Source organism: Cyprinodon tularosa, unplaced genomic scaffold (assembly GCF_016077235.1).
Source record: "Cyprinodon tularosa strain WSP-4 unplaced genomic scaffold, ASM1607723v1 ctg327, whole genome shotgun sequence".
NCBI classification, from domain to species: Eukaryota; Metazoa; Chordata; class Actinopteri; order Cyprinodontiformes; family Cyprinodontidae; genus Cyprinodon; species Cyprinodon tularosa.
Window position 1 is genome coordinate 539,069 of NW_024039038.1, and position 13,337 is coordinate 552,405.

The 13,337-nt window shown below is 38.0% G+C and overlaps 1 protein-coding gene across 1 annotated transcript; it reads right to left on the bottom strand.

Annotated features, from left to right (window-relative positions):
• Positions 1 to 3,753: 3,753 nt before the first annotated feature.
• On the bottom strand, positions 3,754 to 7,844 carry LOC119788820 (extracellular calcium-sensing receptor-like). Its single transcript, XM_038293466.1, has 8 exons — positions 7,550 to 7,844; positions 6,916 to 7,210; positions 6,533 to 6,822; positions 6,096 to 6,388; positions 5,541 to 5,746; positions 5,202 to 5,423; positions 4,969 to 5,092; positions 3,754 to 4,888 (listed from the first exon to the last, which is right to left on the bottom strand). The coding sequence occupies exons 1-8, from the start codon at positions 7,654 to 7,656 to the stop codon at positions 3,990 to 3,992; spliced, it is 2,436 nt and encodes an 811-aa protein (XP_038149394.1). The 5' UTR covers positions 7,657 to 7,844; the 3' UTR covers positions 3,754 to 3,989.
• Positions 7,845 to 13,337: the final 5,493 nt, after the last annotated feature.

Below are 13,337 nucleotides of genomic sequence, written 5' to 3' on the forward strand. Positions count from 1 at the left end.
TCCTGATCCCACTGAGGGATAAGGTTAAAGAAAATGGATGGTTGAACATAGTTCGCTCTCCCAGATTCTATCAAATCAGTATTGATACCCTCAGGGGCGGATTTAGGAAATTTGGGGCCCTAGGCAAAGACAGGCAGGGGGTCCCCTGAGAAGAAAACCCATAAAACAGACCAATTCTACAGATAGAGAAATGTTAATAGAATAGACATCCATTATTTGTTCTAGGTTTTGTCCCTCTCTTCTTGTCCCTTTTTCCTCTCTATTTATCAGCATTCTGATGGCATTTTAGCCAAAGGATTTTTATCAAAAACATAATTAATGTGCACAAATAAGGAATAGTTGTATTCCTTTACCATTAGGCAATACTAGGCAACTGCCTAGCATTGCCTAATGGTAAATCCCCCCCTGGATACCCTGCTGGTGGATGTTCTTGACAGAAAGACAGAGTTGCTTAATCATATTCTGCTTAAGGCCCCATAAGATCTTGTCCGAGTCCTGGTTTAAAAGTAAATTAATTTTAAAAATTGACCTAAAATTGACCGCCAATAAATGTTCTACAAAATTGATATATTTGATTTCTTTGCTTTGTACTGTCTGTTTAGATTTATGTGATATTTTTTGCACAAAATATATAAGTGAATATTGTAACAATTATGTTTTCAACAGTAAGCATTAAATGAATAAATGTTATTCACATTTTTTTGGCTTTATCCTTTCCAACAAAAAAGGTAGCTCCCTTTCCTTATGAGCCGTCCCCACCAACTTTCAACACAAAGTTACACCCTTGCTCTTGCCCAATGATTGCTGGAGATAGGCACCAGCACCCCTCAAGACCCCACTCGGGATAAGTGTGTTAGAAAGTGGATGGATGGATTCTTGTACTGATTGGTAAATAAATTTATTTGGATAACATTTAGAGAGATGTTTGTATGTTTTTGGTTTTTTTTCTATGAAAATTTTGCAATTTAACCCATTTTCAGAGCACAATTTGTTGCAAATTAGTGTTTTATTCCTACAATGAATTTGTTTTTATGTTAAGGAGCAACACACAGCTTGACAGTTATATGTCTGGGAATATATAATTTGGAATGAACAATGCAAGTAGTGTAGGAAAGTTATTTGAAAATAAGATAAATACTGTAAATTCTCTAATATTGGCCTGTATTCCAATAGCGGCCGGGACTCTAACATTGGCCGGTCTCGCTGTCAGAGGAGGTAAATAATGGCCGGTCTCTAATACAGGCCGGGGCTATAAACGTTTTTTCTGGGCATACCTCAACATTATACTTGTGGTAGTAAGTAACATACAAGTACCACAGCCCTGCGCAGCTGGACTGCAGGCCGACTGCTGCCCGTCTGCGCGAGGAAGAGAACAGACACGCAGCAGAACAGGAGGAGCGCGAGTGATGAGGAGATTAAAGGGAGAGATGAAGAGGAGGAGGAAACTGAGGAGGAGAATTAAACAGAATTGGAGGATTTTTTATTTTTTTTTACTTCAAACCAAGCGAGACATGGTAACTGTACTTTTTCAATAAATGAACCTAGTGTTTTATAGGTTCAAATAGACACAAAATCTCATTTTTATTCATTCCACTGGTAGTCTGTTTTGCTCAAATAGCAATAGAGGCCTGTCTCTAATTCTGGCCTCTATCCAATAAAGGCCTGGACCGCGATGCACTTGAGTGAAATAAAGGCCCGGGCCTATATTAGAGAATTTACGGTAGTTTTGAAGAGTGTGACTTTTGCAGAAGAAGAGCACCAGGCCAGGTAATATAGATAACAACAGTATGAAGTTAGAATAAATAGCATTAACATCTGCTGAGATGTCCTAAAGGCTCTTTTAAGAAACCCAGTTAAGGGATTAAGAAGTGATTCTCTGGTTATCTTGGTTAGCTCTCACCATTCGTTTTGCATGTGATAACCATGAAATGGCCTTATAAACAGTTATCAGTCCTATTGAATGGCTTCAAATTGTGTCTCCTCTACCTTCTATCAGATTTTTTATGGCTACTAATATCCAGCATATCATTGATAACAGCCACAGTGACCATGTCTAAAACCATGTAATTATAATTGACCTACTTTATACTTTTAATCTACTTTTTACACAGTATACCTTTAAAAGAAACTGCATTTTGAGGCTTTACTTCAAATTAGTTCCACATGCTTCAGTCATACTGATTTAATGTGGTGTTTGACAACAACTCAGTTGACAGGAAATTAGATTGCTTGTTTTTGGTTTGTTGAACTAGTAAAGAGGTGCTCAGATTACACATAGATTAACTGATTCCTGTCCAAAAATGCATTACACCAGGGCTTGGATTCATTGGGTTGATAATAATCTACTGAACCTATGTGGCTGCAGGATCATATCTAGGAATGACAGAGACTTAAAGAAGACCGGAAAACTCAAGAGAAATGATTTGGCCATGCTTGTGAACAACTGATGGTGTCATCCAGGACATGTTATTGTGAAGATTCATCACTGCAGCCCCAATATTGAACTGCGGCAGTTGGTTTTTGGCCAAATTTTGTCATAAAGCAGTAACGTAGGAGCCAGAATTAAGGCGAGGCGACAGACAGTGGGATAATTCAAAGCATTTTATTAAAATAAAGAAGTGGATGTGCAGTGTCCCTCAATACTGCAGCCCCAGAGAACAAGCAGGAATTTGAGACAGTAAGAGGTGACTATAAAATTAAACAGACACAAAGGGAAAGTAGAGTCCACAGATATGTAACTAACTCACTGCTTTGACATTCAATAACCAAAAGAGATGTGATTATGAAATCTGGTATTGTTAAAAAAAAACACTTTATAAGTGGTGTGTAGACAATTCATATGCTTAGAGGGAATAGGAAGTGGTTTAGAATGAGGCAGAATGGCAGAGCATATAAGGCATGTTTAGCTTCAGTGATGAATGTTGGCCTTCAAAGGTCCCTACATGGTAAAGTACTGTTCTATTGGCCAGGAAGATGAGTTCCTTATTTTCTGTACAGATTAAAAGGGTTTTAAGTTTTTGCTTTCTTGGGCATCTCGCATTCACTCGCAGATCTGCACTCCGACGCTACCAGAAGATAAGCAGGGGGCTGGGCCACCCAAGCCTACCCACCATCCCAGCCTAACAATATCAGAGAAGAAAACCCAGAAGAAAGAAAAAAGATGGACAATCAGACCTCCGACATGGGGAAGGTGTCCGACCAGGGGACGAAAATATTATTTATAGGGAAGAAGGATAGGAAAGATTCACTATTTTAGAAACTAAAAGGTTTTGTCCCACTAGTGGACAAAGATGAAGTGCTTTTTGATATCAGGGATAGAACAGGAATACACCAGGAGAAGAATATTTAGGGACATGATAGGCATCCCTAGAGCTTATGGAAGAGAAATCAAGACAGACCAGACTGGGATGATGCTCTGAAGATGCGGAAGAAGTGCTCACTCACAGTTTCTGCCAGTAACAGTTAATTGCTGCTTTGGGCTTGGCAGAATGGAGTATGTGAAATTTTTCCATGATGTTTCTTACAGCACAAAGGAAAAGCCAGCCTGAATGCTTGAGGATTTATGGTTTCAAAGGCCTGTCAAGGTTGATGCTTCATGAAAGTGGAATACCCTCCCAGTCTACCCGAGAGCTCCCCAATCTCTGGACTCTTTAAAACAAAAAAACCTAAAAAAAAATTGTATTAATAAAAGCCTACCAATTAGGATTTGAATGTAGTTTATTGTTGTTCCACTGCATGTCCATTGAAATCATTCTTGACAGTGTATGCTCTTATCTGTAGTAACCCTTGCTATGTAGAACTGGTCGCCTGTCTGTTGCATTATAATTATCATTATTACTATATAAATCTTGTATTTTGAGCAAATGGATTAAAGGACAAGCAACTTCTACCACTATTGGTTCTCAAATGTATATGTTGATATGAAAAATGGCTCCAGATGTATCCTGGTCTTTATCATTTTATTGTTTCCAGATAACTAAAATTGATTATTAGCTTTTGCTCATTAAATATTTTTTGGTGTTCTTTTCTGGCTTAAACAAAATAATAAAACACTTTGGAGCAAATATAAAAAGCATCAGTCCAAAACTGGAGGCCAGAATGGCAAATATCTCCACTGCCACTGTAAGTTTTCCTGGAGAGCTGATATATGCTGGGATGAAGGTGATCCAGACGGCACAGAATATCAACATGCTGAAGGTGATCATCTTTGCTTCATTGAAATTATCAGGTAGTTTCCGAGCTAGAACAGCCAATATAAAGCAAAAAACAGCAAGCAGACCAATGTAGCCAAGGACAGCCCAGAAACCAACAGAAGAGCCCAATGCACATTCCAGTAGGATCTTCTCCTTATATGTAGTTAGATTTTTCTTTGGAAAAGGTGGGCTTACAACCAACCACAATGTACATATTATAACCTGAATAAATGTAAAAGACACTACAGTCATTCTTTGTTGTGGAGGACCAAACCATTTCATTACATTGTTTCCTGGAAGTGTTGCTTTAAAGGCCATTAAAACAACTATGGTTTTTCCAAGAACGCAGGAGATACAGAGAACAAAGGTGATGCCAAACGCTGTGTGCCGCAGCATGCAGGACCATTCAGAAGGTGCTCCAATGAAAGTTAATGAACATAAGAAGCACAGGGTCAGAGAGAAGAGCAGCAGGAAGCTCAGCTCAGAGTTGTTTGCTCTGACAATTGGAGTTGTCCTGTGATGAAAGAAAACTGCTGCTGTTATGATGGCCAAACAGGCTCCACTAACAGAGAATGCAGCCAGGATGATTGAAAGGACTTCATCAAAGGAAAGAAACTCCACACGTTTGGGAAAACAAGCATCTTTCTTTGCATTTGGCCAGAATTCTCTGGGGCATGGGTAGCAATTAGGAGAATCTAAAATATCAATCATAAACATTAGTGACCTTATTCATGTTTGGGTATTTAAAGTTATATTAAAACATGTTTAATATTACCTGTCACATTGTTCATCTCTCCTGTAGGACACTGTATACAATCATAGCAGCAGATGGGTTTTCCTTTCTGCAACACCTTACGGGTTCCTGGAGAACAACTGTCAGAGCAAACCGACACTGGCACCTGTATCAAATATTTAATCAAATTCAAAAAACAAAAGAATTTTATATTTTAACTTAAACAAATAATGGAGCAATAAAGCTTATTTATTATTTCTCTATAGTCTCATTACTTGAGTGCTACCCTCCAACCAGGTTATGTTCCGGTTGATATGGAACTGCTGACCCACTGGCAGTGATGCATCATAGTATCCTACTTTTATCAGTTCAGTAACTCCACTGGCATGCCTTTGCCAATTGACCAGTTCATAAAAAGCCACAGGATCACCATTATCATCAAATGACACATGGTAACTATTTCTTGTAAAATTGACATTTTTCAACTCTGACAAAACCTGCAAAGAAAAAAGAATAGAAAAATACTGTGTAAAATAAAAAATAAATAAACTGACAGAAGTTGTGTGGAAAATAGAATGCCAAATAATAGTTGGTCAATTCCTCTTTAAACAGACCTGACTTGACTCCAGTTTTGTGTGTTTATTACACTGTATAGTTTTATTCGTTTCCAGGCAAACAACATTGTGAATAGCATGGGCTATTGCATAAACAGCCTTGTATGCCATATTGGTAATTCTTAACTGAGATGTTTCAGTATACGGGCTCAAGAGTGTTTTAATGTCTTCAGTTCCATCACAGGTCCTTTCGTCTGGATTAGAACCTAGACATATGGAAAGATAAACCCCCATCTTATGGGTAATAAATGGAGCAAACGTTCTGTAGGTTTCATTTAAGTTTGCATGGAGTTTATTCTAAAATTAAAAATGCCAGTAATGTTAAAACATGGCTCTAACAGCAATTATTTCAATACATATGAGAAAATTGGACAATTCTTAATACTAATAATAAAAAAACATTCAATTACTCTTGAAACTGTAATTAGAGTACTTTTTCTTTTAAAAATACGTTGACTATGTTTAATCAGAACTTTGGGAAAAAAAATCCCCTGTGGATATACTGTTTTGCCTTTAATATTTGCTTTTAAATAGAGTTTGACAAAATTGTCTCACTTTTCAGCTTGCAGTCAAATGCTTCCTCCCAGAACTTTGTTAACACTGAGGAGAAAGCCACCTTTGAGAGAGAGAGATTTAGAAGGAATTCTCTCAGACCTGGAATGACGGATTGTTGAATGGCAACTCCGATAGCCCCTGCACAAAAACTGAAGCTCATCAGGTGTGGGTCAGTAATCCAGGCTTCACTTCCAATCCACTGACGCGATGGAGGACGGTCTTTGGCCATCTCCTCTAAGAGGAACTTCATGTCCCCAGGAGCTGCAAATGCCACGACTACTGTTGATGTTGACCTGAAGAGAAATTATTATAGTGCTTTAAACCCACATATGCTCTTTACCTGCATTACTAAATAAAATCAGTTGTCTTTCACAGATTAGTCATTCACTTTCTTGATACACATTGGTACAAGGTACACATGCACGAGATAAAGAAACCTCCGGATAATATCAGCAATTCTCTGGATCTTGTTGCGTGAGTCAGTCCGATAGAACGATTCCGAGTATTCCACACAGATCCCCTCTCTGAGTGCTGCCTTCAAAAAGGCTGCCATGCCATTATTTCCATAATCTGAGTTTGACCGGATGGCCCCTATCCAAGTCCAACCAAAGTGTTTCACCAGCTTGGCCAGTGCGTCAGCTTGGTACTGGTCACTGGGAATTGTTCTGAAAAAAGTTGGATACTGCTTCTTATCCGAGAGGCAGGCACAAGTGGCATAGTGGCTCACCTAAAGAAAGGTATATAAAATGAAGCTCATAAACATCATTAAAACCAGCAGGAGTATATTTCACATGGCAGAAAGATATTTAAAACTAAGCACCTGTGGAATGTTAAAGGATCCAATAACCCGTGACATGCTGATTGACGGGGTGGATCCAGATTCACCAATGACAGCAATCACCACGCCGGATTGAGAACAGTCATGTCTTGTGTAATATACAGGGTCGTAGCCATTTGACAGCTGAAATGCTACATGCATGGTCATAGGCACAGAAGCACATGAGTCATGAATCTGATATCCCAGTTTGACACTTGGCAGCAGCTCTGTGCTGTTATTTATTTCTTCAATGGCAAAGACCATTGCACGAGAAAAGCGCAGTTCACGTGGGTCTATTCTGCACATAGAAAGCACATAGGGTGTCTAATTTACACGTTTAAAAAAAACAAAGGGACTTAACATGTCACAAATATATCTAAGATGCAAATGGATATTTTCCTTCCCCAAAACAATACATATCAGTGTAAGATAAAAACAATTTTTTATTCAAAGCTAGCTTATAGGTTTTCGTTATTAAAAACACTTAAACACTGTTTAAAAGGATAAAATATAACTGAATATGAGCATTGAGAAATAGATCATGCATTGTTACACCTTTTAAACAAGTTTTCATAGCCTATATCAACATTTTTAAAAAATCTGCATTTTTAATTTCCACCTCTTCTTAGTTACTAACCTCCCCGTGCACCTTGGAGCCTCAGGAGCGGTGGTGTAGTCATTATTTACCATGTGCATGTTGGCATGAATGGAGAAAACACCTCCAATAATGTAGTCCCCCTCCATTGAGAAGGAAGGCAAAAGAGGGGTACCCTGCAGGCTACATTTTAAAGAAGTCTCAATATAAGCCTTGTCAGTGTTGCCAGCCTCTGTGAGAGTAGTAGAAGTTTTCTGACTGTAAGCAGATCCCCCCAAAGCCACTAATGTGCTATTTAGACACAGAGCCAATGTCAGGCTAATAAGCAAAGCTACGATCCCCATCTCTCATGTGCATTCAAAAGTGGTTTGTATTTCTTATATAGCTATTTTTTTTTTCTGCCAGAGGAGGGGACTGTAAAGAATTCAGTAACACAGCAACCTGATATTAACTGTTTTGATTGGATGGTCTTCATAGATTTATTTTTTTCAGCAGTGTCTATTTTTGTTTTTTCCTCTTTTGTTCTTTTCCCTTCTTTTTTTTTTTTAGCTTCACTAAAACACTTGAAATGTTCATGTTCATATAGCAAACTTTAAGGAGACCCCTGTCTTTTTAACCAAAATTAAAATCAATAAAATATTTACAGAGGAGCTGGTACCTATCGAAACGGTGTGTAAAAAGGAGGGTACTGCTTGAACTAGCTGCAAGTCCTGCACTAGGCAACACTAGATGGAAGCCAGTAGTTCTGGCCAAGATTCATCTGTATGCTTACACCTCAAAAAAAGAACACCTATGAAGAAAGAAACATTCAGATTTTGGACTTGGGATTATTGTGGTTTGAGCTTCCAAGCATTTACAATTCAGTTCTAGAGCTCTTTCCAAATCAATGAGATAAGCATACTAATCATTATTCAAACACTGTAACACTTAGCCTATACATACCAAAAGACCCCAACAACCACAGGCGTAACTTTCTGAAGGACTGATGTGGACATGTCCACACAAACTTTATCCTGCTGGGGACAGTCCCCACCAATACTTTGAACACTTTTTTTTTTTTACAGTAACAGGTAGGTTCATATTTCATTGCAGTATTGATTAAATGTTTTTTCATTCTTTACTTATATATAATAAAAAAAAAAGCTCAGCTCCTCAGAGGACCATGACTACCAGTTTTAGGTAAAAATTAACTCATATTTGTTGTTTCTTGCTGAACTGAGGTGACTAAATGGGAAAACAGAGGAGTGTATGTGGTGCTTTTGTCTGCATTTGGGTCCTGTCAAAGCATGAACTCTGCCTCATCGCCGGCCGTACGGCTGGCCTCCAGAGACTTTGCTTGGCCTTCCCAAACTTTGGTGGGTTGTTTTGTGTTTAGACTCTGTTTTTGTTTTTTGTTTATTGCTCTCCTTCCTGGTTACCACTCCACCCACCCTGGGTGGGTTGTTTTTGTTTTTGGACTTTTTAGGGCATCTGTAATCTGCCCTTAAGTGGGGGGTCATGGTTTTGTTCAAGTTTTATTTTGAGTTTTCATTGGTCTTATTTCGATTCTTGTGTTCTAGGTATTTTTGATTGTATTTGAGTTCTTAGATATTTCCTGTTTGCCCTCTTGTGTCAGTCTCCTTTTCTGGAGCTCCCTTCTTGCCTCTGTTCACACCTGCTCCCAATCTTCTAATTAGCCTGGTCTTTGTTTCTCTCTCCCAAATAATCTCCTCCTGTTCAGTTACTCTTTGCTGGTTTGTCATCATCACTTTGTCCCCTTCTTGTTGTGTATTTTTGGTTTTGAGCATTTTTGGATTTTTGCTTCTGTTTAACTGTTGTCATTAAAACATTCAAGTAGCCACCTCAAGCTTTTGTCTGCATTTTGGTCCTGTCAAACCTCCACCCCCTAACTGTAACGACTTGAGGTGGGAACAGATTATCTCAGGCAGCTAAAATATCCACTCTCTCCTCTTCCAATATCTTTTGAAACTAAAGAGCAACTGATTCTGTGGCTGCAATCCGCGCTCCTGAAACAGGGGGAACAGATTTTTACGCTGGAACAGGGTCTCTGTTGAAGCCAGCATAAAGTTGAATAATGCCCATGCAGATAGCTGAGCAATAAACAATCATTTTATTTGATAAATTATCAGCTAAAATTTACGGATCTTCTCAGAAAGACCTCTGTTTAAAACAACTTCCGGTTTAATGACATTCTTGGCTGTTTCACTGACATGCCTTACGTTTAAACTGAAATCAGCAAATGGCTTTTCAGTAGTGTATATGAAAGCTTTTCAGTAGTCTGTAATAAAGGTAAAGCTTTTCACCTGTTTATATGAACACTTCTCATTACATTGTATGAGAGCTTCTACGTAGGTTATATAAGATGTAAATGTTTTCACTAGTTTATATAAGAGCTTTTGACTAGTGTTTGTCAGTATATTATATGGAAGAGTTTAATTTAATATGTGTAAATGGAAGTTAATTTTGATTTATGTCCCTGGTGGCACCCCATAGGAGTCGCTCAGTGTGTTCGAATCTGATGGCAGCGTCCTCAGAAGGACCTCCGAAGTACCTTCAAAGGCAATAAATGAAAATAAGGAGACTAGAACAGTTCAGCTATAGATTCTAACAGGTCTAGCCTTATCCTTCTGTCATTGCCCCTCACTCAGGTAAGCTCTGTCGCTTAGCAACTGTAATAGTTGATGCAAAAAGCAGGCAATATATTGATGAAAAACTTCTCATTACTGTTTTGTGTGCTAATTTCATATTTGAGGAGGTTATTCGGCATTACCATTACACACTGCATATGTGCTTAGGCCTACATGTCAGCCAAACCCATTTGCACTGGGAGAGATAAAAATCACTCACAACATACTCATCTATTGGTTTAAGAGTAAACCCAAGGGTAAACCCAATTAATTATCTTTAGTTAAATGATTATAACTGAAAATTTGCTCAATTACCAGGTATTTCATTAACCCTTGTGGCTAATAAAATTCAAGATGTCTACACCATCATCCCTTGTCACTTGGAGTGAGCTGAACCACCTACAGCTCAACGTGACAAAGACTAAGGAGCTAATAGTGGATCTCAGGAGGACAAAAACACCTGTGACCCCTGTTTCCATCCAGGGTATTCCTGTTGACACTGTGGAGTATAAGTACCTAGGACTGTACTTTAACAATAAGTTGGACTGGACTAGAAACACAGAGGCAGTCTTCAAAAAGTTCCAAAGCCAACTATTCTTCCTGAGGAGACTGAAGTCCTTTAACATCTGTGGGGCGATGCTGAGGATGTTTTATGAGTCAGTTGCTAGCATGCTCTTCTTTGCTGTCGCATGCTGGGGCAGTGGGTTGAGGGTCGCTGACAACAACAGACTGAACAAACTGATCAGGAGGGCTGGTGATGTTGTTGGGGAGCAGCTGGACACTCTGACCACCATGGCAGAGAGGAGGATGCTGTCCAGGCTTCAGTCCATCTTAGACAATGACTCATATCCTCTCCACGACACACTGGTCCAGCAGACGAGCTCCTTCAGCAGAAGACTCCTCCTACCCAGATGCTCCACAGAGCGCCACAGGAAATCATTCCTACCTTTGGTCATCAATCTCTATAACGCCTCCCTCAAGTGATTCAGACCCCTATCCCCCCCCCCCCCCGTAATTGCCATTTATGCACTATTTTTGCACGCCACCTATCACTTTACTTGGATTTAACACTTTAATTGGATATATCACTTTACTTGGATTTAGTTTTACATATGCATATACGTATATATGTATATATATATATATATATATATATATATATATATATATATATATATATATATATATATATATATATATACATAAAATCCCTCTGGGGTTATTAAAGTATTTCTGATTCTGATCCATCCATTTTCCATCACGCTTATCCCTTCTGGGGTTGCGAGGGGAGCTGTTGTCTATCTCCAGCTGTCTACAGGCAGTCCATCGCAGGGCAACAAAGAGACAAAGAGTACAAACAACCATTCACACACACCCTCACACCTAAGGAGAATTTAGAGAAGCCAGTTAACCTAACAGTCATGTTTTTGGACTGTGGGAGCAAGCCGGAGTACCAGGAGAGAACCAATGCATGCTCAGAGGGAACATGCAAACTCAATGCAGAAAGACCCCAGTTAATGTCAATAATTGGGTTTATGAATTGAGCAGTTAATAATCATTAACCACAAAGAAAATATTTGTCTCTTTGTCTCCATTCAAGTTGTTAACCAAAACAGGTAGGCTCTGCTCTTTTTAGACAGTCAGTTACTGCTGTATAAATAATCACACAATACCACAATTAACAGAACTGGTCCTTTATTTATTGAACCTAATAATTCCTTTTAAAGTATTATTATTTTAATAATCTATACAGACACTACAAATTACTGGAATAAACAAAGAACACATTAAATAAATAGTTAACACAAAAGATTTCAAATGAGTTCTTGAAGGAGTGTCTAATAATGTTCAGTCCTTTGGCTCAGCTGTTGATTGGCAGTAGAAAAGATATATAGCAGATTTGTTACAATGGTCTTTGGTAACTTTCAATTTAATCAAGTTTCACTTAATCCAATAATGAACAATTACCAATCAACGTAATGTATTTGATGTGACATCATTGTGATGTCATTGAAATGAGCGGTGATGAGGGAGAAGCATCGCTTCTCTTGCCATGGGAACTGATAGCTTACCACAGCTAATTTCGGCAAGCAACAACTAGCTAGGCCAAAAACAATGAGCTAACCCTAGTATATTAACAGAGAACTAAACTGCTAACCACAGGCCAGGACCCAAACACCAGACATGATTTAGATAATGGTTTTTAGACTAAATCTGGTCAGTCTGTCATAGTCTTGATTTAGCCCAGAAATAGTTGTTGAAAATTAGGATGTGTTTGGTCAGTCTGGTTTTGTCCAACTTTAGTTCAATAATAGACATCCAAAAGACCTTGCAAATAAATTTTGCAACATCTTTTCTATTATGTGAAAATTATGGATTTTCACCTTTTACTTTCATCAGAATAGAGATGTTATTTGGATATAAATCACGTATTCTATTAAATGTCTGTTCAGCCAGTATTAGTCGGAGGGCACAACCTGTTTCAGTTTTTTTCATGGCATTTGAAGGTCATAGTTACAACCTTTTCGTCAAAACAATACAACAATCCAAAGGGTTTATATAGCTGAGTATCATCAGCATAGCAGTGGATATTAATCCCATGCCATCTGATAATTCTACCTATTGAGAGCCTGTATGTGTATGTAGTACACAGAATTGACCCTAGGTAATTCATCATAAAGGGACTGAATGTCATGGCAAAATAGTTATATAAAAACCTTAATTTATGTTACCTGCAATGATGTAAAGTCCATTCTACTGTGACTGGGGAACATTATAAAAAATGTGTATTTAAAAATGCTTCTTTTAAATAAATAGAAAAAACTATGACATAGCAAATGACAAATGACATAGCATATATAAACCTGCTGCCAGTAAAATAAATTCCTAAAATAAAATATTGTTAAGCAAAACTTTGAGGCAATCACTGAAATAAGGTGTTTTCTGTAAGTTCTCTAAGTTAAGGGAATATTCAGTAAGGCCTCTTCACCTGTCAACAGGTAGAGTGGTTCACTGCTCATACTGTAAGTAAGGTACTTTAAATTGTCTGGGACTTCTTTTTTGTTTATTTTAAGTATTTTTAAAAATACAAATTAAAAATAAATATTTTATTTTACTAAAATATAATTTTATTTGATATTATTTTTTTTGTTTTGGGTAATTTGAATTACAAGTATGAATTTATATGGTATTTAAACGTTCAA